Source organism: Rhinolophus sinicus, chromosome 3 (genome assembly GCF_057876585.1).
Source record: "Rhinolophus sinicus isolate RSI-liver-muscle chromosome 3, RSI-T2T, whole genome shotgun sequence".
In the NCBI taxonomy this organism is placed as follows: domain Eukaryota; kingdom Metazoa; phylum Chordata; class Mammalia; order Chiroptera; family Rhinolophidae; genus Rhinolophus; species Rhinolophus sinicus.
The window spans coordinates 88,751,607-88,778,149 of record NC_142503.1 but is presented as its reverse complement, the minus strand read 5'-3'; the positions used below and the strand labels follow the sequence as shown (position 1 = coordinate 88,778,149).

Genomic DNA, 26,543 nt, shown 5'->3' with positions numbered 1-26,543 from the left:
TTTATCCAAGGAAATCCAAAACTGTAATTTGAAAAGATTTATGTACCCCTATGTTCACTGCAGTGCTATTTACAGTAGCTGTGATATGGAAACAACCAAAATGTCCATCAGTAGATGAGTGGATAAAGAAATAGTCATACAGATACATATACAATGGAGTATTACTGTCATAAAAAAGAATGAAATCTTAGCATTTGTGACAATGTGGATAGACCTAGAAGGTATTATGCTAAGTGAAATAAGTGGGACTGAGAAAGATAAATACCGTATGGTCTCACTTATGTGTGAAATCTAATGTACAAAATAAACAAACAATACAGAAACAGACCCATAGATACAGAAAACAAATTGATGGTTACTAGATGGGAAAGGGATTGGGGGCTGGGTGAGAAAAGGGAAGGGATTAAGAAGTACAAACTGGGAGTTACAAGAGTCATGGGGATGTAAAATACAATTGGGGAATATAGTCAAAAATATTATAAATCTATATGTACTGTCAGATGGGTACTAGACTTATTAGTGGATGACTTCATAAATTGTATAAATTTCTAACAACTGCACTGTACACCTGAAACTAATGTAAAATAATATTAAATGTGAACTAGAATTTAAAAAGTAGTTATGGGGCTGTGTAGTGCAGCATGGGGAATATAGTCAATAATATTGTAATAACTATGTACAGTGTCAGATGGGTACGAGACTTACTGGGGTTATTACTTTGTGAGGTATATAAATGTGTAATCAGCATGTTGTTTTGTACACCTGAAACTAATAATAAGAAAAATCCTCATGAACAGTAGAGGTGTGGGGACTACTTGTAGCTGTGTAGATTGCTGGTGGTATAAAGACTGCTGCAGGCATTCTGACCATTCGGCATGTTTATTCATATTGGGTGTATATATATATCCTATGATGTAGCAATTCTATTCTGGTCTACAACAAGAGGATAGAGTCTCTTTCAGTTCTCAAAAGTCTATGGTCACTCAACTCCATAAAGAGACATAGTGGAGACATTCATTGTATCATTCACTGAGGTGGTGAGAAGTTGGAGGTATACTGAGTACCCATCACCAGGACAGTGAAGACACTCAGAAGTGTTCTGCAGCAAATCAAAGGAAGAGATTTGTTGTCCACATAGCAACATGGATGGATTTTAAAAGTAAAATTTCAAAACAAAAATTCAAGAAACAAAATGAGATCCATAACATATATGTAACATTTACATAAATTAAAATTTACACACACAAAGGAGTCCTGACTGATCTCACACCATTCTTAACAAGAACTGATTTTTGTCTATACATTAAAGAAATGCAAATGTATGTTTTCTCAAAATCAGTGGTATTTATGTTCAAAATGCTTTCTTCTTGCAGATGTTGATGAATGCCAGGCTATTCCTGGGATATGTCAGGGAGGAAACTGCATCAATACTGTGGGCTCTTTTGAATGCAAATGCCCTGCTGGTCACAAGCAGAGTGAAACTACTCAGAAATGTGAAGGTAAGTGTCTCTACTTTGAGGGATATGTCTAATTGATGACTGTAACTCTATTTTGAATTTTGAGGAATTTAATAACAATTATAATTATTTTGATACGAAAATGGAGTCATAACCTTAGAGTAGTTTTGTCTTGGTTTGTACATTTAATGGGTTTGATTTGGGAAAAGCCAGAGAGCATTTTGCATCTGGTTTATTATCTCAGTTTTGATTTTGTAATAAGAATGGGAGTAATCCAACCATTTATATTATTTTCCTTCATAATGCTTCATTTCACTTACAAAATTATATGAAAGATTAAAATTGGGTAAAGAAAAGTCTAAATGAAATATGGTGTTATGTGTAAAAAGAATCATTAGAAGTTGGCACTGTTGTATATTATAAAGTAAATGTTTTAATGTTTGTATTGAATATTGCTTGACTAGCCACCAACCTGAAAAACAAACATAATTGACTCAGGGAGGATTTGAAAATTACCACAACAGATATTTTGTGAAATAATAGCTTACTCAAAAATGTTTTTTAAAAATTATCTGGAATGTGACTATATGGATTATAATACTAAAATGTAAATTCCATCAGCATTTCTCAAATAAAATAAATTAACTTGTTATATTTATCTGTGATCAAAAGCTTCATCATAAAATTCAAGAAACTTTTAAATGTGTCTAGCTTTAATGAACATGGATATTTAGAACAGTGATGTTCTAATAATACTGATGTATAAAGCTTATCTTTTCTGTTATTATATTACCCAAATCAGTTTATTTCAACTAAGGCAGTTTTCTAAAGACAATTGGGTATATCTGTTCTCATTCATTTTGTGACATAAGCATTCTCATCTAGTCAAAGTTTAAAAAAAAAAAATTATCCTAGATATTTGTTCTTGCCAGTCTAGCTTAACTGAGGTGGATAGATATATATGGGAAATTCAGTAAATCTGAATTTTTTCCATATGCCTGTTATGATCTTAACTGGGAGCGTTTTCTGAGTTCAGTAGGCTAAAAGTACCACACATGTATTATAATTGCTTTCTGTAAAAAAAATTATCACAAGTTCATTTAGACCCACTTATCTTCAATAACTAACATGACCTTCTGGTGTATAAAACAGTCTTTTGTTCCTTTTCTTTTCAGTAGACAGTATTTCGGGTTATTTTTTGTTGCTTGGTTATAAAAAATTGTGTTCCTCTCTGTAGAAGAAAACAATAGGAAAGGTAAAATCTAGAGTTTAATCATGGAAGACAAACAGGAATACGAACTATTCTATCAGACAGCAGGTGGAGTATGGGTGCATATGCTATTGTTTTAACACCAGAAATCATAATCCCATGAATGCATGGGATATGTATGTATCATCCTGTATTTCCTATTTGCCTCAATTTATTAACAGTCAGCTCCAAAATAGTCTATAGTTCTATACATTTTACATTATTACAACTTAATTTCATGCTCCCTGAAAGAGAAGGTAATAAAATGTGGTTAATTATTTTAAAGACCAAATAAATTCTCTCTGTAACTGTTAGCAAGAATGTCCAATTTTGGGTGTACAATTCTGTAATACATCATCCATATATCACATTGTGTGTTCACCCCAGTAATCTTTAATTTTAAAAAAAAACAGGATATTTTAAGTTTGAAATTTGAAAAAAAATAATAAAATAAATGACTACAATGTGGAAAAAAAAAGAATGTCCACATAGTTTATGCCACTTAAGTACGATGTTGATCATCAAAGCTGGCCTGTAGTGGAAAGATTAAGAAAAATACTTAGGAGATGGGAAAATGATCTGAGTTAGCATAGGAATCGGATGAGGGACTAAGAGATCCATAGATAGTGTGCGTTGTGCTGTTGCTATATCTTGGCTACTTTTTCTGTTTTCTCTCCTGATTTCTTTTTTTGGGGGTTGATTCTATCACTCACCCTTTTGCCACCCCCCTTCACTTTTCACTTCTGGAATAAGATCCAAACTAGATTCGAGGGTGGTGGACTTAGGAACAAAGACAGCGTTTGATTAGAGGTGAGAAGGCATAGCCACTGACTGATTCAAGTGTTGTGACATTTCCATTAATCATCTAACAATGTATTTCTTCTTAGTTGAAAATAGAATGAGCCTTTTCTACATCACATTTCATCAAAACAACATATAGAGCCAAGACAGAGTTTGGAGAAAGACAGTGCAACTCTGTATTTTCACTTGTCTGTGTTCTTCAGGAAAGGGGGCTATTGATGTAATGTAGTCACCACCCGGAGCACTGAATCCAGTCATCTCTTTCCTTACTTCCTGCCCAGGCAGCCAAATCCATTTAACTAGTGCCCAGAAAAAATTATGTGATTTAATATTTGGGATTGCTGGGGAATAGCAGATTTGGGAGAAGTGGTGATTAGAATTTCAAAACGAAAGGTTTTATGAAGCCTTTACTTTGTGTATAAGTCATATTTATTTGGATATGTCTTAAAAAATGACTAGTATCAATTTTCTTTGGGGAATATTGTTCTTTTATGTAAAAGATAAAGTGGCGTTTCCTTATGTAAAATTATTCAATGTAATTGGTAGCATAATATATCTGGAAAGACTGTAAACTGTTGCATTACTCAGTGACAGGTTTTGAGTTATAATCAGTTTATGTGTAGTTTATATAGTGTCAGTGTAAAAACGTTGACATAAATTTAGTGTTTACCTCAAGTAAATATACAACCATAGCATTAACTTTTGACCAACTGTCAAAGGTAAGATATTTTAGTTTTTATGTAGATTACAATGTGAATATAAAATGTAGTATTGGAAGATTTTATGCGATGGTTTTCTCATTTCTATTATAGCAAGTATCATATCTGTTCAGACGGTAATGAAATTTCTCTAGAGAATTTTTTTCTGTCTTCAATTTACCAGTTCTATTCAGAAATAAGAAAGGTCACTCCAGTGTTTTGGATCTGAGTAACTGAGGAAATGGTTGTAGTATTAATAAGGAACTGCAAAGTTAGCTTATTAACTTTTAAAAATTGTTACTGGTATTTTTGTGTTTGTTCACCATCTCACTTGAGTAAAATCCTTGAGGATGAAAACTCTGCCTTATTTATTGCTGTATCCCAGAGCCTGGAATTGTTTATGATATTTCATGGACTCCAAAGAAATATGTGTTGATTAATTGAGAGTAGGGTGTATATTAATTTCATTGATTTGGGTTGAATGTCCAAAAAGAAGGTTAAATTTAAGGCCAAAGTTAAAATTGTATTTGGAAGGAAGCCAGGGAATTTTTCCTTCATCTGACCTGTTTTCATTTTCTTAATAATTTTATTTTGCTCTGGCTGCCATTCAGTGACCAAGAACATAAACATTAAATGCAGTTTGGCATTTTTAGATCTTTGTGTCATTGTCCCTCTTTGTTCATCTATAGGTAATGCTTCTGAGGTTGGGCACCTTTGCCCCTCTATTTAAAAGGAAGAACTGCTTGTACATTGGAATGTGCTCTTAACTAAAATATTATACTAAAAGGCTTGTTCTGCTGAAAATTTAAGTTTGAACATACAAAGTTTATACTAAAATGAAAAAAATGGTAGGGGCAGCATTCATCTCATAATTTAATGTTTGAAGCATATGATTTAATGTTTGAAGCATATGTATATCATTGATTGGGTGGATTCTACTATGGGATTTTTTTTTTCTCATGTTTAGATATAGACTACTGTCCAAGCTGTAAATCTGAGCCCAAAGCAGAAAGGAATCTCTCTCTCTCTCTCTCTCTCTCTCTCTCTCTCTCTCTCTCTCTCGGAGAATCAGTTATTTCCCTCCTTCACTCGGGATCCCAGATTCAAGAAAACCTCTGTGCCTACTAAAGTCATGTCTTATTTCTCCTGGGCCAGTTTGGCTACAAATTTCCTAATTCTGTCATACAGTGGGCAAAATGACTCTTTGGTGGAGTAAACTATTTCTTCACATCCAAAGAGAAGGTTGTTTCAGTTACTTGCTCTATTCAAAGATTCATTCATCTAAATATTTGTTTAATTTAAATGAAGAAGGGAAGCAGAACACATTAATATAATATGAAATGATGTATCAGAAGACTTTCCAGAATTTTTCTTTTTTTTATAATAAAAGATGTTATTTTGACTTGCAGTTCACTTGGATAAAGCACAAGTAGGTGCCAGATGTCCTTGCGTGATCCCCCCTTCCAGACTATACCTTCTTTAACATTCCTTGAACTAGTTATTCTTTCCTGGCTTAAATGGAAGGCAGGAAAATAGCATCACTGTATTGGAAAGTTTCCCTTCAATAGCTCTTTATAGGTTGAATGGTTGTTTGCAGTTTATTCTGAAGAGTCTTCAGCTTTGTTCCATTACCACAGCATTTAGTTTAAGATTCGTGACAACAAATATATTTACTTATACACATGAAACTCAGGAAACTTGTTGGCACAGTATCTATAGCTGCTTCCAACTCTGCTTTGATAAACCATGGAAAATAAACCTCTGTACTAAACTAAAAAGTTCTTGCTTTTACTCATATTACCAATAGTGTATTAACTTTAAAATAAATAATAAATTCATTGAGTATCCCAAAAGGAAAACTACATATTAAAAATTGAGATTCAGTTACGGGGATTATAAATATTGGAAAGAGAGGAAACTTTTTAGGTCATCAATTTAAAAACCACAAAACTATTATCTTTTAAATTCTTTGAAAAAGAAATTTATAATATTGTAGTTAAAATATAAATTTCCTCCTTCTTAAATAAGAAGGCTCAGACTGCTAAACCCAAACCTACTTTCTGCTCCTGTAACAAATAAGTTATTTCTCCATCACAGCACTTTTTACATTGTATTTTAATTATTTTTCTTGTCTGATTCTGCCAGCAGATTATATGCACCAAAATGACATATTAATGAAAGCTAATATGTATGGACCACTTAATATATTCTAGATGCTAGATAAACTACTTTACATGGATTTTCTTATTTAATCATCACACAGTGCTATGAGGATGGTTACTATCATTAACCTACTTTACAGATGAAGAAATTGAGGCACACAGAGCACAAGCAACTTTCTTGAAGTTACATGGGTAGGAAACAACAGGGCCAGGATTCCAACTTGCTAGATTCCAGAGCTTTCACCCTTACCTCAGCTGCTGAGCAAAGAAGGCTAGATAATGTGGCAGCACACACCCCAGCCCACAGACTAAATTTACAGGGGGAAACTCAGAGTGACAGCAGCAGCAATAGGAGCATGGTTCTCTCTTTGCTTATTGCAGCAGTGCCCTGTGATCCAGCAAGGCCAGAATTAGGCCCATTTTAGTGATCCTGGCACTGACTGTGGAATTTGCTTGATTAGAAAAGGCATTGTCTCCAGCCTCTGATATAAAAGCTGAAAAAAGTGGGACCTTGACTTACAGTCCTCTTTCTTAACCTCAGCCTTCTTGAGTAGAGGCGCCTTTCCTTTGTGTCTTCAGGATTCAGGGGTCCAAGTCGTGCGATTGTGGATGTATGACATGTCACTTCACTGGCTCCAGCCCAGACCCATCACCTTAGTACTCTAACTGGATTGACCAATTTAAGCACTCGCTTATGGATGGTTTCCATGAAGCCTTAGGAGAAGTTAGCCCATGAAGGCTAATTCTTGAAAAATTTAATCTTTCTCTTTAACATACGTCAACTGCCTCTCATGGTTGATGTATTCAGTCAACAGATTTTTGTTGTACTTTCTCTTCATTAAAATAAAAATTCACTTTGTACCTCTGTGCTAAAATAAACCATCCATTATGACTTTAGAATTGAAATTGTAGGTCTAGGAGAACAAGAGTAGGGATTACTAATTCTATCTTTATTCATAGAAGGGAGTCAATAGCAGAGATCTAAGGTAATAGTTATAGAATAGCAAAACAATATATTCTATCATTCCTATGAAAAGATAAAAAAATTAAAAAAACAAGAATGAAGGACTAGCTTTTCTAGATACTAAAACGTTAAAAGAATAAAATAGTTAAATTATGATGGTACTAGTATGTAAACAGACAGCAAATGGAACACAATAGAAATTATAGTAAAATAACCCAAATATATAACATTTAAATCAATAGGGAAAAAGATAAAGTATGCAGGGAAAGATATTAATGACTGGATATCATTTGAAAAAAAATTTTTTGTATTCATACATCATATCTTATACCAAGATTAGTCTTAAATAAATCAAGGATATAAATATCAACAAAATAAATATGTTGTTAAAAATAATCATGGGGACGCATAGAGAAATAGAGCTGAGAAAGTATTTCTTTATCACTTCACCTGAAAGCTGTGGAAGTATAAATTGGTAATTTCAGTTACATTCAGAAAAATAAATTGGATGGCAATAAAAGGGAAGAAACCACTACAAATAAGAATAAAACACAAAAGATAAAATTGGAAAACATTTGCTACACATAACACTTTAAGACAAATGTTTCTAACACATAATGAAACTCTCCAAGTTAGTATGAAAATATCCAGACAAGGATGAAGATGGCAGAGTAGATAAACACTGTGCTTGCCTCCTTCAGTGACTACATTAAAATTACAGCTAAATTATAGAACAAGCAACCTAGAGAACCGTCTGAAGTCTAGCTGAGCAGAAGTTTCATAACTAAAGATATAAATAAGAAGCCATATGGAAACTGGTAGGAGGGGCGGAGACATGGAACAGACCAGCCCCACACCTGCATTTGGTTGAAAAATCAGGAGGAACACACAGACCAATGGAATAGAATTGAGAACTCAGAAATAAACCCACATAAATATGGACAGATAATTTCCAACAAAGAAGCCAAAAACATACAATGGAGGAAAGATAGCCTCTTCAATAAAAGGTGCTGGGAGAATTGCAAAGCCATGTGCAAAAGAATGAAACTAGACTCCTATCTGTCACTGTGTACACCAAAATTAACTCAAAATGAATCAAACACCTAAACATAAGACCTGAAACAATAAACTGCATAGAAGAAAACATAGGTACTAAACTTACGGACCTTGGGTTCAAAGAGCATTTTATGAATTTGACTTCAAAGGCAAGGGAAGTAAAAGCTAAAATAAGTGAATGGGACTGTATCAAACTAAAAAGCTTCTGCACAGCAAAAGAAAAAAATAAATAAAGAGGCAACCAACTGAATAGGAGAAGATTTTTGCAAACAATGCGTCCAATAAGGGGCTACTATCCAAAATATATAAGGAACTCATACAACTCAACAACAACAACAACAAAAACAATCCAATTAAAAAATGGGCACAGGACACGAACAGACATTTCTCCAAAGAGGACATACAAATGGCCAATAGACATATGAAAAAATATTCAACATCACTAATCATCAGAAAAATGCAAATAAAAACTACAATGAGATATCACCTCACACCAGTTAGAATGGGGCTATCATCATCAAGACAAATAATAATAAGTGTTGGAGAGGCTGTGGAGAAAAAGGAAACCCCATACACTGTTGGTGGGAATACAGATTGGTGCAGCCGCCATGGAAGGCAGTGTGGAGGTTCCTCAAAAAGTTAAGAATAGAATTACCATATGACCCAGCAATCCCTCTCCTGGATATCTACCAAAAAAAGTCTGAAAACTTTTATCTGTAAACATATATGTGCTCCGATGTTCATTGCAGCTTTATTTACGGTGGCCTAGACAGACAACCAAAGTGTCCTTCAATAGATGATTGGATAAAGAAGATGTGGTATATATGCACAATGGAATACTATTCTGCCATAAGAAGAAATGAAATAGTACCATTTGCAACAACGTGGATGGATCTTGAGGTTATTATGCTGAGGGAAATAAGTCAGACAGAAAAAGTCAAGAACCATATGATTTAACTGACATGTGGTATATAAAACTGAAAACAACAAAAGAACAAGACAAACAAATGAAGAAACAAAAACTCATAGACACAAGACAATAGTTTAGTGGTTACCAGAGGGTAAGGAGGGTGGAGGGGAGTGGCAGATGAGGGTAAAAGGGATAAAAGATATGGTGATGGAAACAGAACTGACTCTGGGTGATGAACAACACAGTGTAATGTATAAATGATGTATTACAGAATTGTACACCTGAAATCTATGTAACTTTACTAACAATTGTCACCCTAATAAACTTTAATTAAAAAAATAAAGAAAATCAGGAGGGATATTTCAGTTGTAGAGGTGTCCCCCCTGGAGGAGCAAGGTACCCCAACCTTACACTGGGCTCCTCAGTCCAGAGTGCTGGTGCCAGGAAGAGGAACCCCAATAACATCTGGCTGTGTAAAACAGTGGGATTCTGACCGTCCGGATGGGATGAAAGTCTATGGGAAACCCAGATATCTGCTTAAAGGGTTCGTGCACAGACTCACTCACTTATAGGCACTCACCCTGGGCTCTGGCAAAGGAACAGTGACTCTAGAAGTATCAGAGACATACAGGAAGAAACCGAGTTGTGTGGCTTTAAGGTGAGGACTGGTGGGACAGTTGCTATTTTCCCTGTATAGAATCTTCCCCCAGTGCAACCAGCAAGCGGCTGCCATCTTTCCCGTGTAGAGCCCTCCTGCACAAGGCCAAATCTGAACCTCAATTAGCCTGGTGCGCTGCACCCTGGTGTCTCCCTGGGACCCCAACCTACCAAACTTGCCCAACACCAGAGGTACTTTCTTGCAGGCAGCTGGCCCAGGCTGTCTATTGAACTCTTTCTTAGACAACTTTCTGGAGTCCGTGGGTCCCAGGTATGTAGTGGCCTGCCTTGGTATGCTCTGAGACTTTTGCTGAGTAGCTCCAACCTCAGACCTAGGACCAAGCCAGAATCCACATTAACATGGTGAACACCACTCATCCCACCCTGGTGATTCCATAAGACCCCGCCTCACCCAACTCATGTTCCACACAAGGCTCTATCAGTGGCTGAGCTTTATGGGAGCTGTAAGGCAGCAGCAGGGATCGGAGTGTCCTGGGCGTTTTGCAGAAATTCCCCAGGTCTGGTACTGGTGGCAGCCATCCTCTATTTACAGTGTGGCCTCTCCCATATGCCTCTAGGTCCAGTATAGGCAGCAACCAACCACGGATTGTTTTTTAGCTCCCACCTGGCCATTCACAGGCAGTGGCTGACCTGAGTCTGCACCAGAGCCCCTTCCAAGAGGTCACAGAACCAACATACCTGGAGGTCAGCATGAGACCACAGCAGAGCACCACCCAATTAGCCACAAAATCAGCACACCCAAAGGGTGGTCTCAACAGGCACCAGAGCCCATTGGGGTGAATTGTACTCTATGGGGTAAGCCCCCCTTCCCACTATAGCCCATAAGCTCTGGACATGGCTAAACCCCACAGCCAGTCAGCCTGAGGGTCAATCCCAGTAACTAACATGCAAACAAGAATCAAGGCTCAAATATGACAGGAGGGCACACACAACCAACACAGTGGACACTCCTGGAGTACCCAGCATAGATAAACAGGGAGACTGCGCCACTAGCCCCACAGGGGACCAACTACATAAGGCCACCCAACCATGACTAGAAGGCAGAGCAGATCTACCTAATATGTACAAACAAACATGGAGAAGCAGACAAAATGAGGAAACAAAAATGTCCCAAATGAAAGAGTAGGAGAAAACTCGAGAAAAAAACCAAAAACAACTAAATATAATGGAGGCAAGCAACCAACCAGAGACAGAGTTCAAAACACTGGTTATAAGGATCTTCAAAGAACTCAGTGAGAACTTCAACAAAGAGATAGCAAGTCTTTAAAAAAGGATATAGAAACCATAAAAAAAGAACCAGTCAGAAATGAAGAATACAATAACTGAAATGAAGAATTCACTAGAAGGAATCACCAGCAGACTAGAGGAAGCAGTGGATCAAGTCAGCAATTTGGAAGACAAGGTATAAGAAAACACCCAATCAGAACAGCAAAAAGAAAAAAAGAATTTTAAAAAATGAAGATCGTTTAAGGGATCTCTGAGAAAACATCGAGCTTAACAACTTTTGCATCAGAGGGGTACCAGAAGGAGAAGAGAGAAAGCAAGGGGTTGAGAACCTGTTTAGCAAAATAATGACTGAAAACTTCCCTTAGCTGGCAAAGGAAATAGACATAGCCCAGGGAGCTCAGAGAGTCCCTAACAAGATGAACTGAAACAGGTCCACATGAAGACACATTATAATTGAAATAGCAAAGGTTAAAGACAAAGAGAAAAATCTTAAAAGCAGCAAGAGAAAGGCAACTATTAATAGTTACTTACAAGGGAACTCCCATTAGATTGTCAGTTGATTTCTCGATAGAAACTTTGCAGTCAATAAGGGATTGGCACAAAATATTCAAATTTATGAAAAGAAGGGACCTACAACCAAGGGTACTCTACCCAGCAAGGCTATCTTTTAAAACTGAAGGAGAGATACAAAGTTTACCAGACAAGAAAAAGCTAAAGGAGTTTATCACCACCAAATCAGTATTACAAGAAATGTTAACACTTTGTAAGCGGGCATTTTCCCGCCAAATTGTGTCGTTAACGCGGGGCTTTTTGCCATTTTCTTGCCAAAATTAGACTTTCCGTAAAATATTCATATCTTTCGATCTATTTGATATTTTTCTATGAAACTTTCAGTGTTTTAGTTTAAAAAGAGGTCTCTATTGATTTACTTTGCAAAGTATGTGTTATTCTATTTTTTATGTACACAAAATCACTACATTCTAGGTAAACATAGAAAAAAACACTCTTTCACAATCAAAATAATTTTATGTATACAAAATTACAATATTTTTTCGAAATTTTCAACAGATCTTATAAAAAAAACTATAACTAATAGTGCTTCACTGTGTGGTAGCGTTCGAAACACTTTCCTTTGTGCAGGGGTACATTACAAAACTTGCACATGTACCGCGTTTCACTGCAGTACGCTTTCGCTTTGGCAGGAATAATTAGATAAATTGTCAACAAACAATTCATCGTTCACTCTCGTATGTATCTTGATTCATGTCCAGGGATAATAAAATTATCACTTTCAAAAATAATATTTATCAGAAAAGAAACTAGAGGCAGTTCAAAAAAAAACCATGATTTTGCACCAATCACAACAGTAGTTAGGTATTTTGTACGAAATTTCAGTAATTTAAAACAAAAAATATTTTATAAAAGCAGAATGAATTCAGAAACACGAAAGTAAGACGTCCGAACGAAAGCAGTATAATGGAGTCACTGGAGAAACGAACAAAAATGCAAAAACTAAATCCTTTGTTGGAATCATTGTGTCTTTTTTTTTTTTAAATATTACCGCTGTTTATTTTTATGGCTATTGTTTTTGTTTGGTCCCAAATTTATTGTATCGGCAGGTAGACGCATAGGATACCGCTGACAATAGATAATGCGTAGTCCGTCACCCGTTTGGTGCCCTTGTTTACAAGTTTCCTGCGCCCCACCGCTTAACGGAACAAAACGAGTTAACTCGTCTCTCGCGCTTTGGTATAAAAAACGATATGATGAGTTTACTCGTTTCCCGCAAAAAATGTGTTAAAGGGATTTCTCTAAGAATCAGAAGTGGGTGGAGGAAAGAAAGATGAATAATAAAGTGGCAATAACTATGTATCTATTAATAATCACTTTAAATGTAAACGGATTAAATGCTCCAATCAAACGACGTAAGGTAGCTGAATGGATAAGAAAACAAATCCTATACATATGCTATCTACAAGAGACCCACTTCATATTAAAAAAAACACAGACAGACTGAAAGTAAAGGGATGGAAAAGATATTTCATGTGAATTAAAATGAAAAAAAAACTGGGGTAGCAATAGTTATATCAGACAAAGTAGACTTTGAAACAAAGGCTGTAATAAGACCAGAGAGGAAAATTACACAATGATAAAAGGATCAATCCAACCTGAGGATATAACACTTGTAAACTTTTATGCAACCAACATAGGAACACCTAAACACATAAAGCAAACATTGACCGACATAAAGAGAGAGATTGAAGTAATATAGTCATAGTTGAGGATGTTAACACCCCATTGACACCAATGGACAGATCCTCTAGACCAGGGGTGTCAAAACTGCGGCCTGCAGGCCAACTGTGGTCCGCAATCCATTGTTAATTGGCCCGCAGTAAACTCCAAAAATATATTTAATTTACTTAAATAAACCAGGTGAGGCAATACGTACTTCACCTCGAGTGAGTGGCCCAGCTGCTTGTGTATTTTACCACATATGGCCCTTGGTAAAAAACGTTGAAAAAAGTTTGGCCACTCCTGCTCTAGACAGAAAATCAACACGGAAATAGTGATCTTAAATGACACACTAGATCAGATGGATTTTATTGATATTTTTAGAGCATTTCACCCCAAAGCAGCAGAATATGCGTGCTTTTCAAGTGCACATGAAACTTTTTCTAAGATAGAACACCTGTTATGTCACAAAACAAGTCTTAATAAACTTGAGAAGATTGAAATCATACCAAGCTTATTCTCTGACCACAGTGGTGTGAAACTAGAAGTCAATTACAAGAAAAAAACTGAAAAAAAAAGAACACCAAAAAAAACCCCACACAAACACTTGTAGGCTAAATAACATACTACTAAATAATGAATGGGTCAATAACAAGATCAATAACAAAATCAAGGAAGAAATCAAAAGATACCTTGAGACAAACGAAAATGAAAGCACAACAACCCCAGCAATACAGGCCTACTTCAAGAAACAAATTTCAAGTGAGCAATCTAATGTTATAGTTAAAGGAAGTAGAAAAACAACAGCAAACAAAACCTGAAGTGAGTAGAAAGAAGGAAATAATAAAGATCTGAGTGGAAATACACAGTGTCTAAAAAAAAAAAAAAAAATACAGAAGATCAATGAAACCAAGAGCTGGTTCTTTGAAATGATAAGCAAAATTGATAAACCTTTAGCCAGACTTGCCAAGAAAAAAAGAAAGGACTCAAATAAATAAAATCAGAATTTCAAGAGGGGAAGTGACAACTGACACTAGAGAAATACAAAGGATTATGAGAAAATATAATGAACAATTATATGCCAACAAATTGGACAGTCTGGAAGAAAAGGATAAATTCCTAGAAAATATACTCTTCCACGACTAAATCTAAAAGGAACAGAAAATCTGAATGTATAGATTATTACTACTAACGAAATCAAATCAGTAATCAAGAAACTACCAACAAACAAAAGTCCTGGACCAGGAGGATCACAGGTGAATTTTATGAAACATTCAAAGAAGAATTAACACCTACCTTCTAAAAATATTCCAAAAAATTCAAGAGGAGGGAAAGCTCCCAAGCACAATTTTCGAGGCCACCATTAATTACCCTGATTTGAAAACTAGACAAAGACATTACCAAAAAAAAGAAAATTATAGGCTGATATTCCCGATGAAAAATCAATGCAAAAATCCTCAACAAAATAGTAGCAAACCAAATTCAGTAGTACACTGAAAAGATCATACACCATTATCAAGTGGGATTTATTTCTGTGATGCAAGGTTGATTCAATATCTGCAAATCAATTAACGTGATACACCACATAATAAACAAAATAAAGATAAAATCATATCATATTAATATGAGGTTGTACAATTAAGTACGTGAACTTGTTGCAACGATGTTGCTAAGCTTGTTTTGAATCAGAGGGATTATTCATTATGAATTTGTACCAACTGGACAAATAGTTAACCAAGTTTACTATTTGGAAGTGCTGAAAAGGCTGCATGAAAAAGTTAAATGAAAATGACCTAAATTTTTCACCAACAATTCATGGCTCTTGTATCACGACAATGCACCAGCTCACATGGCACTGTCTATGAGGGAGTTTTTAGCCAGTAAACAAATAACTGTATTGGAACATCCTCCTTACTTACCTGATCTGGCCCCGAATGATTTCTTTCTTTACCTGAAAATAAAGGGAATATTGAAAGGAGGACATTTTGATGACATTCAGGACATCAAGGATATAATACGATGGCAGCTCTGATGGCCATTCCAGAAAAAGAGTTCCTAAATTGCTCTGAAGGGTGGACTAGGCACTGGCGTCAGTGCGTAGCTTCCCATGGGGAGTCCTTCAAAGGTGACCGTAGTGATATTCAGCAATTAGGTATGTAGCACTTTTTCTAGGATGAGTTCTCAAACTTAATTGTCCGACCTCGTAGATGTAGACAACGCCTGACAAAATCCAGCATCAATTTGTGATGAAACCTTTCAGCAAAGGGGGAATAGAGGGAACCTACCTCAGCATAATTAAGGCCATGTACAACAGACCTTCAACTGACATCGTACTCAATGGGGAAAAACAAAAAGTGTTCATGATACTTTTATCTTTGGAGGCAGAGCATTGAGTAGCATATGCATTAAGCATTCATAATACTTTTATGTTTGGAGGCAGAGCATTGGTATTAAGAATTAAAATCTAAATTGGAAATATGAACTACTTACATTTTTGTAAAGCACTGGAAGGGGCATACTGACCATACCCCAGGCTAGCAGTGGGGTTTTCAGGCTTGACTTTAGAAGCCCCCCATGTGTCTCATGAATTGAAAGGTCACATCCAAGAAAGTGAGAGCAGTGGGGAAGTGATAGGGGCAGACAAACATCAGCCGAGGGTTGACATTTGAGGCAGAATTCACACATACCATTTGCTAGCATATTTATCAGAAGTTGCCAATCTAAACCCTTGTAGTTTTTTCCTGCAGATGAGTTCCACTATTAAAACATGTGCATCAAGTAACTTGGGCAATACCTGGACAGTCTTAGTCAACTAACAACATTATTTTATAGGGAGTTACTGAAGTGACATCATTCCCTTAATTTCAACCTAAACAAAATGGTTTACATGAAAAGTTGCACACACAGATGTCTATGAAACCCTAGAGGAGAAAGAATTCTTTATTTGAGGCACAGCAGGTAACATCATCATTCCGAACATGAAGTCTGAATAATTATTACAAAAGCAAATCATTTAACAAAACAATGTTCTTTGGCATGTGATCCAGTTTGAATCAAAATTAGGAATATTCGGATCACCTTTTGACTTTCTTTTATAAGAAATTTATTTTTTAAAGTTTTTATTCCAGTAACAAGAGGAAAATTATAGAGAGAAATGACAATTTAAGTTTCAAGGATAACTCAGAAAATAAATGTGGAGAGAGAAGAGAACACAGTAACCAATAGCTCAAGATTTCGGACCCGAACGTCAGGGTCTGTGCCCTAGTGGCACTACATGGGAACTGTAATCTCGAGCAAATTAATGCCCTCACCTTTTGTTTTTTCAAATGTTCAGTTCTTTCTAAAATTAATTTATTGGGGTGACAATGGTTAGTAAAATTATATAGATTTCAAGCTTACAATTCTGTAATGCATCATCTATATATCACATGTGTGCTCACCAACCAGAGTCAGTTCTTCCATCACCACATATTTCACCTCGTTTATGCTCATCTAACATTCCCTCCCCCCTTACCCTCTGGTAATGAATAAACTGTTTTCTGTGTCTATGAACTTTTGTTTCTTTGTTTGTTTGACTTGTTTTTTGTTGCTTTCAGTTTTATATCCCACATATGAGTGAAGTCATATGGTTCTCAACTTTTTCTGTCTGACTTATTTCACTGAGCATAATAACCTCAAGATCCAAATGTAATGCCTTTGAATAGAGATAATAATGACCTTTTCTGCATGAGGTTTTTATGAGTATTATATAAGATAAAGAAAGTATTTGGCACTTTCAAGAAGGCAGGGATAGAACAGACATTAATTATAAAAGATTCAATAAACCCTGTGATTCGAGATCTTAAAAAATTAATTGTAAAAGAGTTCTAATGTAACATTTCAATTATGGTTTTTTGTGTAGTTTTCCATAAATATCCTTTAAAAAATTACCTATTAGAGTATGTATTTTGATGAAATATACTAGTTTGATGAAAGTATTAACAAACAATGTAATGGACCCAAATCTGTCATCATGATGAGGGAACATGGAACTGTGGTTTTAGATTATCCATTAATTCTTGACTGGTCTCAGCCTGTTTTAATTCCCCCAGCCCCAGTTCCACCCAAATTACCGAAATGGATATTTGAGACCCAGAGGACTTGATTTATTTAGTATAACACAATGGTCAGGAAATTACATTTCAGGATTCAGAGAAATTTTCCCAAATGGTGGGAACCAGTGTTGTTTCCCCCGTGCCATTGTGTATTAAAATCCTTTTTAAAATACAAAAAAAAAAAAAAGCATGGTAAAGTAATTTCCAATATTCTTGCAATGGAAAAATTGAGAGCTTCCAAAACACCTTTCTCAGAGACATAAAATTAGGTGTGTGTTAATGATAGAAAACTCTATTCTACCCTGGAATGAAAGGATCGGATGAACTTTTTGAACTTTGCCATTAGGAAAAAAGTATAAACTGAACTATACCTCCTTATTTTTTCATTTTACTTACTAAATAATTTGTTTCATAGTAGAAATGGAAAAACAATAGTGCAAACCAAAATAAAACGCTAGTTTTAGAATATCCTCAATATATATCTTTAGCTTCTATTGAGAGAGAGAGAGAAACAGAAAGAGAGAGAGAGAGAGAGAGAGAGAGAGAGAGAGAGAGAGAGAGAGAGAGAGGCAAAGCTATCTCACAAGTTACTGTGGCTTTAGTGCCTGAAGGAAATTTGTCTACTCTAAAGAAATATCCTGCTGTAGTCAAGTAAAAATATAACAGAACTTGAAATATAATAATACCTGATTATAATAATACCTGATACAGGACTGCATTTCTTGCAAGTGTTGTCACTTACTGACATATATACTTCATTCACTTTCCAGCACTGAAAAATGTATGAGGGATGGTGAAGATTTTTACGGGCTGCTAATTTATTTTAGATACTTTCATTTAGTAAAGATATAAATGGACATAGCTGTGAAATGCTTAAAGTATCTTTCTTTTTTAGTCCAAGCTAGGAATCTTTCTTTTCCTTAATGTAATCCTTTCATATTGCAGTGTAAAATATTTCTCATCTATACTCTTCCTTTACTAGATTTTAGCACAATTAATTATGTTTTAAGGATTATATGAATGTTTTTGAAAATGTTATCTATAGTCACCTTCTCTATTGGCCAAAGTCAGGTGAATTGCTTCTCCAAGTACCTGTCATTTTACTTTCAGAAGACAACTATTTTAAGTAGCATTTATTTCAAGGACACAAAAATTAAGAATAAACAAACAAGTAAATAAATAAATTTAGTTACAGTATGAATAAGTTTCTTTTAATGTCATCGTGTAGATAGATATTAGACAAGTTACTACGTTTTTTTCATGTGAGCTTTGGTTTTCCCAGTGGGCTGTGGTTTCATATTTCTCATGTTAACATGTCTTTTTCAGTTTAGGTGTGAAACTATCTGAGGTATCTTTTTGTCCCAGTCTAGAAGCACATGTAGGACAAACGTAGGGCTGAGTTACGGGTTTGTATTTTTCAGCATGGCTAAGTTCTGGTGAGTGGTAGAAGACAGTTTGGGCAATACTGACCTGCAACTATATGCCACCATACTAAATTAGCATGGTTTGATTTAACTACCTACTGCTGATGCTAACTGGAAGCATAAACATATTCTTCAACTTCAGGTTTTATCTTCCAAATTCTTAGAAATGCTACCAGGACTGTGTGACTATAAATCCAAATTTCCCCTCTCCCATTTGTGGTAGAATATCATACTAGTTCTATCACATGAAGTAAACTTCTTTTCATTTTGTTCTTATCTGTATTAAGGATACCTCTTACCTAGCAAAATCATTAGTATATGATAATTAATTTAAAAATCAAACCTGGTAAAAGAGAGGATCATAAAAGTACTATATCCTTTAGCATTTTAGTTTAACCTAAAACTTATAGGTCGCCCTTTATTTTCTATTCCTTTGTTACAGGGAGTAGATTGCCTTTTTGAGGATGGTTTCCCAAATGACAGCCTGAACTGTTATTATTACATAATGCTGTGATTTCTAGTTTTGTTTCTTTAAATTGAAGCAAACTCTGCAAGACACTTGTAAGTGCAGACCCCTTCTAGATCAAGGGTTGGCAAACTTTTTCTGGAAAGGGCCAGATAATAAATATATTTTAGGATATGGAAATCACTCTTTGTTTTATCCAACTCTGCCACCCTGGCACAAAAGCATCCGTAAACAATAAGTCCATGAATGAATGCGCGTGGCTGTGTGCTAACACAAATTACAAAGACAGGCGGTGGGTTTCAGATTGCCACCCCCGTTCCGATTATCACTGTCATACGTGTTCTTGCCTTGTTCCAGTTGTCTCCCCTCTGCCTCATTCTGCAGCCATTTTCTTAGTGACTAGCTAGATGATTTTGGGTGGATCATGGACAAGCAAGTTTTATTTTAATAGTTATAATAATTTTAATAGAAGGTTTTAAGGAAAAACAGCATTAACTAATACACCATAATTATGTGCTGATGGATGTTATTCCTGAAAACATTGATTCGAATGAAGATCATATGAAATTTTTTTGTAAAGACTTAATTTTTTTTAATCAGTTTTAGAATCACAGGAAAATTAAGAGAAAGGTACAGAGATTTCCCATATAGCTCCTATCCCCACACATGCACTATCTCCCCCATTATCAACATATCCCCTCCTATTGTGGTGGATTTGTTTTAACTGTGAACCTACATTGACACATCATAATCACCCAAAGTCCATAGTTTACCTTAGGGTTCACTCTTGGAGGTGTACGTTCTATGGATTTGGACAAAGGTAAAGTGACATGTATCCATCGTTGTAGTATCATACAGAGTATTTTCACAGCCCTAAAAATCCTTTCATATTAAATTTCATACACACACACACACACACACACACACACACATATTCAGTAAAAAGTAGTATAGGTGATTCAAGGATATAGCAATAGGCATGGAGATGTTCTTTAATGACTAGAATTTGAGAAATGACATTGTAAGATTATCATTACGATTATTATTATTATTAGAAAGCTGTTTGACTTCCAAATATAAATGTTCTCCAGACTAGAACTCAGAGTCACCATTATGTTAGCCAGAGAATTCCAAAGGGAAAGAAATGGCCTGCTCAGGTTATAATAAATTTAGTTCCATTATCTTTATCTCTATGGCTACCTTTCTTATCACCAATCATCACTTTCCTTTCTATTCTTCCTACCGTTCTATATAGTGTTGCTCTTCTTCTAATCTTCCGTATTATCACCTGCAGTGCAGCTAGATACCTAGCCTTTCCCAAAATTAGAAGAAATTCTCTCAACATCTTTAGCATCATTACAGGTTGTTCTACTTTTATGCACCTGCCTGTATCCTGTGTGGGATATGAACGAATGCGGCTCTCGAAAAAATGGGATGCGCATGTTAACTGCAGTCAGTATGTATTTTATTTTTAAAATATAATTTTTCAAGAGAAACAAAAATAGAAGCAAACTTTTCTTCATGCTTGACATAAATGGGTTCTGTTTTAATATGAGGGCATATAAGAAAGTACTTTCAATGATATTTCAAAAAAAATACCAGAGGTTGCTTTCTTGTTTTGTTGGGCTCTAAGCACAACAGATTTGAAGTCTTTGAAGATACTTTGTAATAAAAAACATTTGAAGTTTGCTAAAAAAATTTCATCCAATACTTTAGTAAAACCATATTGTGAATATTTAGTTGTAGGCTTAGAAAATTAATTCAACTTAACAAACTCATAGAATACAGCTACTCACAAATTAGATTATCATGATTTTTCCTCCTACATGGAATATTTTTCCTTAATTTACCATTATAGAAACAAACATTTTTCATAATTAACTAATAAAGAAAAACAGGAAGTAAAGCATTCTGGCATTTATTTGAAATTTGATTTTATGTTTTAAAGTATTTCTTGTATGTTGATTTTCCTTATAGCTTCAAGATGGAAGATTGTTATTTTTTATGTTTTTTTCACAAACTATAATGTTGCAGTTTTATTTAAATCCTGTATGCTAGTGTATATATTCTATTTCTAGTGACTAGGTAATTAAGTATTAATATTTCTATCTGGAATCAAGAAAGTGTGTGGATATCATGAATAAAATGTATTCTACAATATGCTCTTTAAGGAGGTAATTAAAATTTCATTGTGATGTTCTTTTAGGAATATTACTATACTATGATTAGCTAGTGTCTGTATCATTTGCATAACTTATAAGCAGTAGGATTGAGATGAGGGAGAACAGAAGAGGGTGAAGAGAAAGGGGAAGATGGTTCTGTCTTCAGTGGTTCATCCCTCAACTCCAGGCTGTGAAAAAAGAGAGAATCCTTTAAGAGGCTGAAGAGAATGGTAGTGAATATCATTTTTGGAATGTGTTGTCTATGAACTAGATGGTGGGAGGGGAGATATTATAAGTGGAGCTTTATTCATTTCTGTGGTCTCAGTTCAGCATTTCCAGAGTTTGAAAGGCAAAGGATACATGCGTTTCTCATCTGCCTGATGAGGACCTCACAGAAAGGAGATGGGTTGTGTGGTCTTGGAAAGGGCTTTGGCCACACAGACTCCTAGAGAGCGGGTGACCCCAGCCTGGGGCTAAAGTGTCAGCAGTGTGGAGCTGATTGGAGAGTTGTAACTGGTCAGATAGAGGAGGTACCTCTGGGATTAATGTGAGAGTGAGAGACCCCAGCATTGACAGGTTTCCCAAAATATCGATAAAAGCATTAGGCTTTGGAGCCACCTTGTCCAGAGGGTACTAATGGCAGAATCATTCATTCAGAGCAAATATTTATTGAGTTCCTGGAACGCTTCTCTAGAGTAATGAACAAAACATAAAAATCCATGCTTTCGTACAGGTTATATTATAGAAACAAGAGGCAGACAACAAACAAATAAAATCTATGCTATGACAGATGTAATAAAGCCATCAGAAAATCAAAGCTGGATGAGAGCCAGTGAAATGTTAATGAGGGTGTGAAGAGGGTGAGGGAACAAACCATGGCTTTGGGGTGTGTGTGTGTGTGTGTGTGTGTGTGCGCGCGCGCGCGTGTTGGGGGTGGCATGGGGGGATGCCTGACAGGGATCGGCAAGCAGTGGCCCTGACGCAGGCACACCTGAGGTACACAGAGGACATTAGAGAAGCCAGTGTGACTGGAGCAGAGTGGCCAGAGGGGAGTAACTAGTAAGTGATGGGTTTAGAGATATAGCCTTGGGCTGGATTTTGTGGAGTTTCGCAGGCCATGGAAAGTACTTTGGACTAGTTGAGTTCTCAAGATGGGAGCTATTGGAGAGTTTTGAGCAGAGGAGTGAAATATTCTGGCCTTCATTTTAAAAGGTGTACTCTGCCAGCTGGGGGGTAAAACAATAATACGGGAACAAATGTGGAAGCAGGGAGACCAATTAGGAGGTTACTGCAATAATCTAAGTGAGATCTGATGATAGCTTAAACCAGGAGTTTATTGGTAAACGTGATGAGAAGTTGTTGAATTCCACATGTATTTTGAAGATTGAACCAGCAAAATTTGTTGACAGATCATATGTGGGGTAGGAAACGAAAAGAATCGAGTAATTCCAAGGTTTTGGGAACTGAAAGGATGAAGTTGCCATTAACTGAGATGGAGAACATCTGTGAGTAGAACATAGCGGCGGCAGCTCAGCAGCTTTACATCGTTAATTTGAGACACCTATTAGACATTCAGACATTTGTAATTGCGTATATGAGCCAAATTCAGGGGCAAGGTTGAGGTTGACTATACATTTGGGAGTCTTCAGCTTACAGTTGATATTTAAAGCCATGAGAATAGATGAGCTCATGAAGGGAGCATTTTGATAGAGAAGTCCTAGGGCTGAGCCCTAGAACACTTCAACACTTAGAGGTCCAAGAGAAAGAACCAGCAACGGAGACCAAGAAGGAAAAGTCTGTGAGATTCATCTCCTCCAACCAAGTAAGATCTTTGTTACCAGTACCTGTGCTCTCTCCTCCCCATTGCAACCTTGAACATATTCATAACAGCTGCTAGCTGGGGCAGGCTCAAACTGGAGGGGTAGCGGGGAGGAGAAGCTTTAACTGGATGAGAGATTAGAACTATGTGATTGTTGGATTTGAGCGTACATTTTGTTCATCCGAGAGGGATAGAAAAACCTAAGGGAGCTACCTGAGATTTCCTACAGTCAAGAAACGTCTAGTCAAAAGAAAATGTGCGAAATGGCAGTGGGAGAAATAATAAAGTTCCTTTTTGCTTGCACCCCTGTGGTTTCAAGTACTCATTACCATGTATTCTCTGTTTATATGAAACTATTGAAAACATTTCTAACTTCATGACTTATAGTTCTAAGTCTACAAGCAAAAGTTTAATTTTTGCATAAATCATTAAACTGGTGTTCTAATTTAAGGAAAAGGGAATTCCAAATGTGAAGTTCTTTCAGAATCTTAGTAAAGACCCCTGAGGTGTTTTGGGTCCTTGAGAATTGTCCAGATAACTTCCTATGGATAAGCAACAGTTCTCTTCTGTACCATAAATTAATCATTGAAGTATGTAGTGTGAATATGTCCATGCTCCAATAGCCCAGTTAGAGTGTGACCCAAGTGACATCCAATCACCGTCTTGGTGAGCCTACCCAGTCAGCCATTTTGAATTTGTCACTTGGCTCAGAGAATGCTAAAGGATGACTCTTTGTATTTATGCATCTCCATCACCCCCTTGAATTTATCATTGTGTGCTTTACAGACTGAGCTTTAGGAATGACCTCTCCGAACTCCCACATCCACACTGATACAACCCGTTTTGTGCATATACACAGATATCTGTGCAGTTCGATGTTGGTACAGTTATTTATTGAATCTAAACTGGCTGTATATCAGTGTAACCTGTCAAGTGAATAAGGAAATCGACCAAATCCAAGAAAATACAACTGTACCAATTTGAAGATTAACTTCCTTTATATAAATTGCTCATAGTATGTGTCTTAATAATAAAGTGTACCATTTTTATTGAGTTATTTGCTTCTGTGGTAATAAGTATGGAAAGCACAGAGAGATTAATGAATATGTATATGATAGTTTTATACTGGAATCCAGGACATGTTTCTTTTTTTTCTTCACTTAATGCCATTTATTTAGAAGATACAAAATAAATGACTTGATGCCTCATTAGTATTGATAAAAGATCAAGATTTCTTAAATTAAAGTTCTTACTGCATTATGCCAAAATATTTTGAAAATCTTAAGGGTTTTATGATTACATCTTAATGTACTGATGTTCAACAAGGAAAATGGGAACAGAAAATATTAAATTCTTGCATCTTTGCCAAGTCCAAATGGTTATAGTAAATTTAACTTTGGAATTTCCTGATTTTTGTGTTGTTGAAATTGTAGGTTTTACCCAACATTAAGGGAGCCTTGCAATTTAATTTCCTTGTATTTAATTTTTTTTTAGGTAATTGTAGAAGGCAGGGAGGATTGGAAGAAAGAAAGACTCTGGAGGACATAGTTTTAACAGCTCACCACTCAGTTGTTAAAAGCACTTTGTTACAGAGCTCAGCTCATCATTTTAGATCTTCAGTATTTTAAAACTTGTAAATAATTTGGTCTTACTTATCTTGAACTAATAAAGGGTAACAAAATGTTTCTGCCCTGAGTAACTTAAAAATAAAGAAAAAGAAAAAAGAAAGAGAAAGAAAGAAAAGACAGGAAAAGTCACTGCTGGTAAATAGGTAGATTTCCCAAGAACTATCATTTTGTAATGCAGACCAAAAATTTAAGCTCCTAATGTTTGACTATGGTATCAGTAACTTTTATGTATTTTGAAATAGAAATAGCTTTCTGACTATTGTTGTAATGTTAAAAAAAAAAAAAAAAAAAAAAAAAAAAAAAAAGCACTGCGATGGAATTGCCTCTTGCCGCCATTACTTCATGCCTGAGTTACTCCAAATTAGTGTTTAGAAAGATGCAGTATTGATTTCAGTCCAAAGGAAACTATTCATTACATTGCTATAGTAGTAGCTTTTAAAAATGCTATTATTATGCCTATGTAGACCCAAAAAACCCCTCTTAATTAAAAAGTTCCTTCAGTGACTGTTAATGTTAACATACAGAGACTATTTTAAATGTACTTCCCTAGGTCAATACCGAGGAAAGAGGGACCAAAAAGGAATAGATACTCTTTCTATAGTAAAACTATGAAATAGCACAAGATATTAATATTACATGATAGACAACAGGCCTCCATCCTCTGTATAGCCCCTGGTGTTTTCATCATCCTAAAAATAATAATAATTGTGTATGTGTGTGTCTGTAATAATTATATATATGTACACACACACACACACACACACACACACACACACACACATCCATCTTTTTCCATACTCCCCTTGGGCCACTGCCCTCTCTTTTTCTTCCTCTTCCCATCAAATCATGGAATTACAGTCATTGTCTACTTTCTTCTGACTTGCTCTAGAACCTGTTGTAACTTAGGGAATATCCGCATCAGTCAATAAGACTAATTTCATCAAGAACACTGGGTGGGCTTTTCCCTTTCCTACAGGAAGAATCATCTATGTGCAGCTGGGTCCCAAAAATGGAACACAGATTTTCCCCAAGTTTCCTACCTTTGTACGCAGCTGCCTATGGGGCATGTGTAGTTTAGATGTCCCCCATTTACCTCAAATTCAGCATGCGCAGTGTCCTTTGTTCCACTATGCCCATTCTGCATGTCCCTTACCAGCATTTCTCATCTCAGGGATTGGTCTAACCATCCATTCTCTTGCCCAAGACATAAATCTGGTACGAGTCCTGATACCTTCCTTTCCTGACACAACCATTTTAATCAAGACATTTGGCTGGGTTCTCCTTCCTAAATATATTTTTAATTCATCCATTTCTCTCTGCCTTCATCGTATTGTCTCTCTTCTGGGTTACTGGGATAGCTTTCTTTGAGGTCTTCCTACCTCCTTTTTCCACATTGAAGCCACCATGATCTTTCTAGAACATAAATTTGGTCATGTCACTCCCCTATTTGAGTCCCTTGTTCTCGGGATAAAGTTCTTGCGTGTCATCCTCTGCTTTCCTCTCTAGCCTCATTTTT

At 35.9% G+C, this 26,543-nt stretch overlaps 1 protein-coding gene across 1 annotated transcript in view; it reads left to right on the top strand.

The window, feature by feature from the left end:
- FBN2 (fibrillin 2) overlaps nucleotides 1-26,543 on the top strand; it is a 266,506-nt gene that overhangs the window by 93,760 nt on the left and 146,203 nt on the right. The window contains exon 7 of the mRNA XM_019732405.3: nucleotides 1,374-1,499. Coding sequence (XP_019587964.1) covers nucleotides 1,374-1,499 — 126 coding nt within the window. The remainder of the gene's footprint in view (nucleotides 1-1,373; nucleotides 1,500-26,543) is intronic.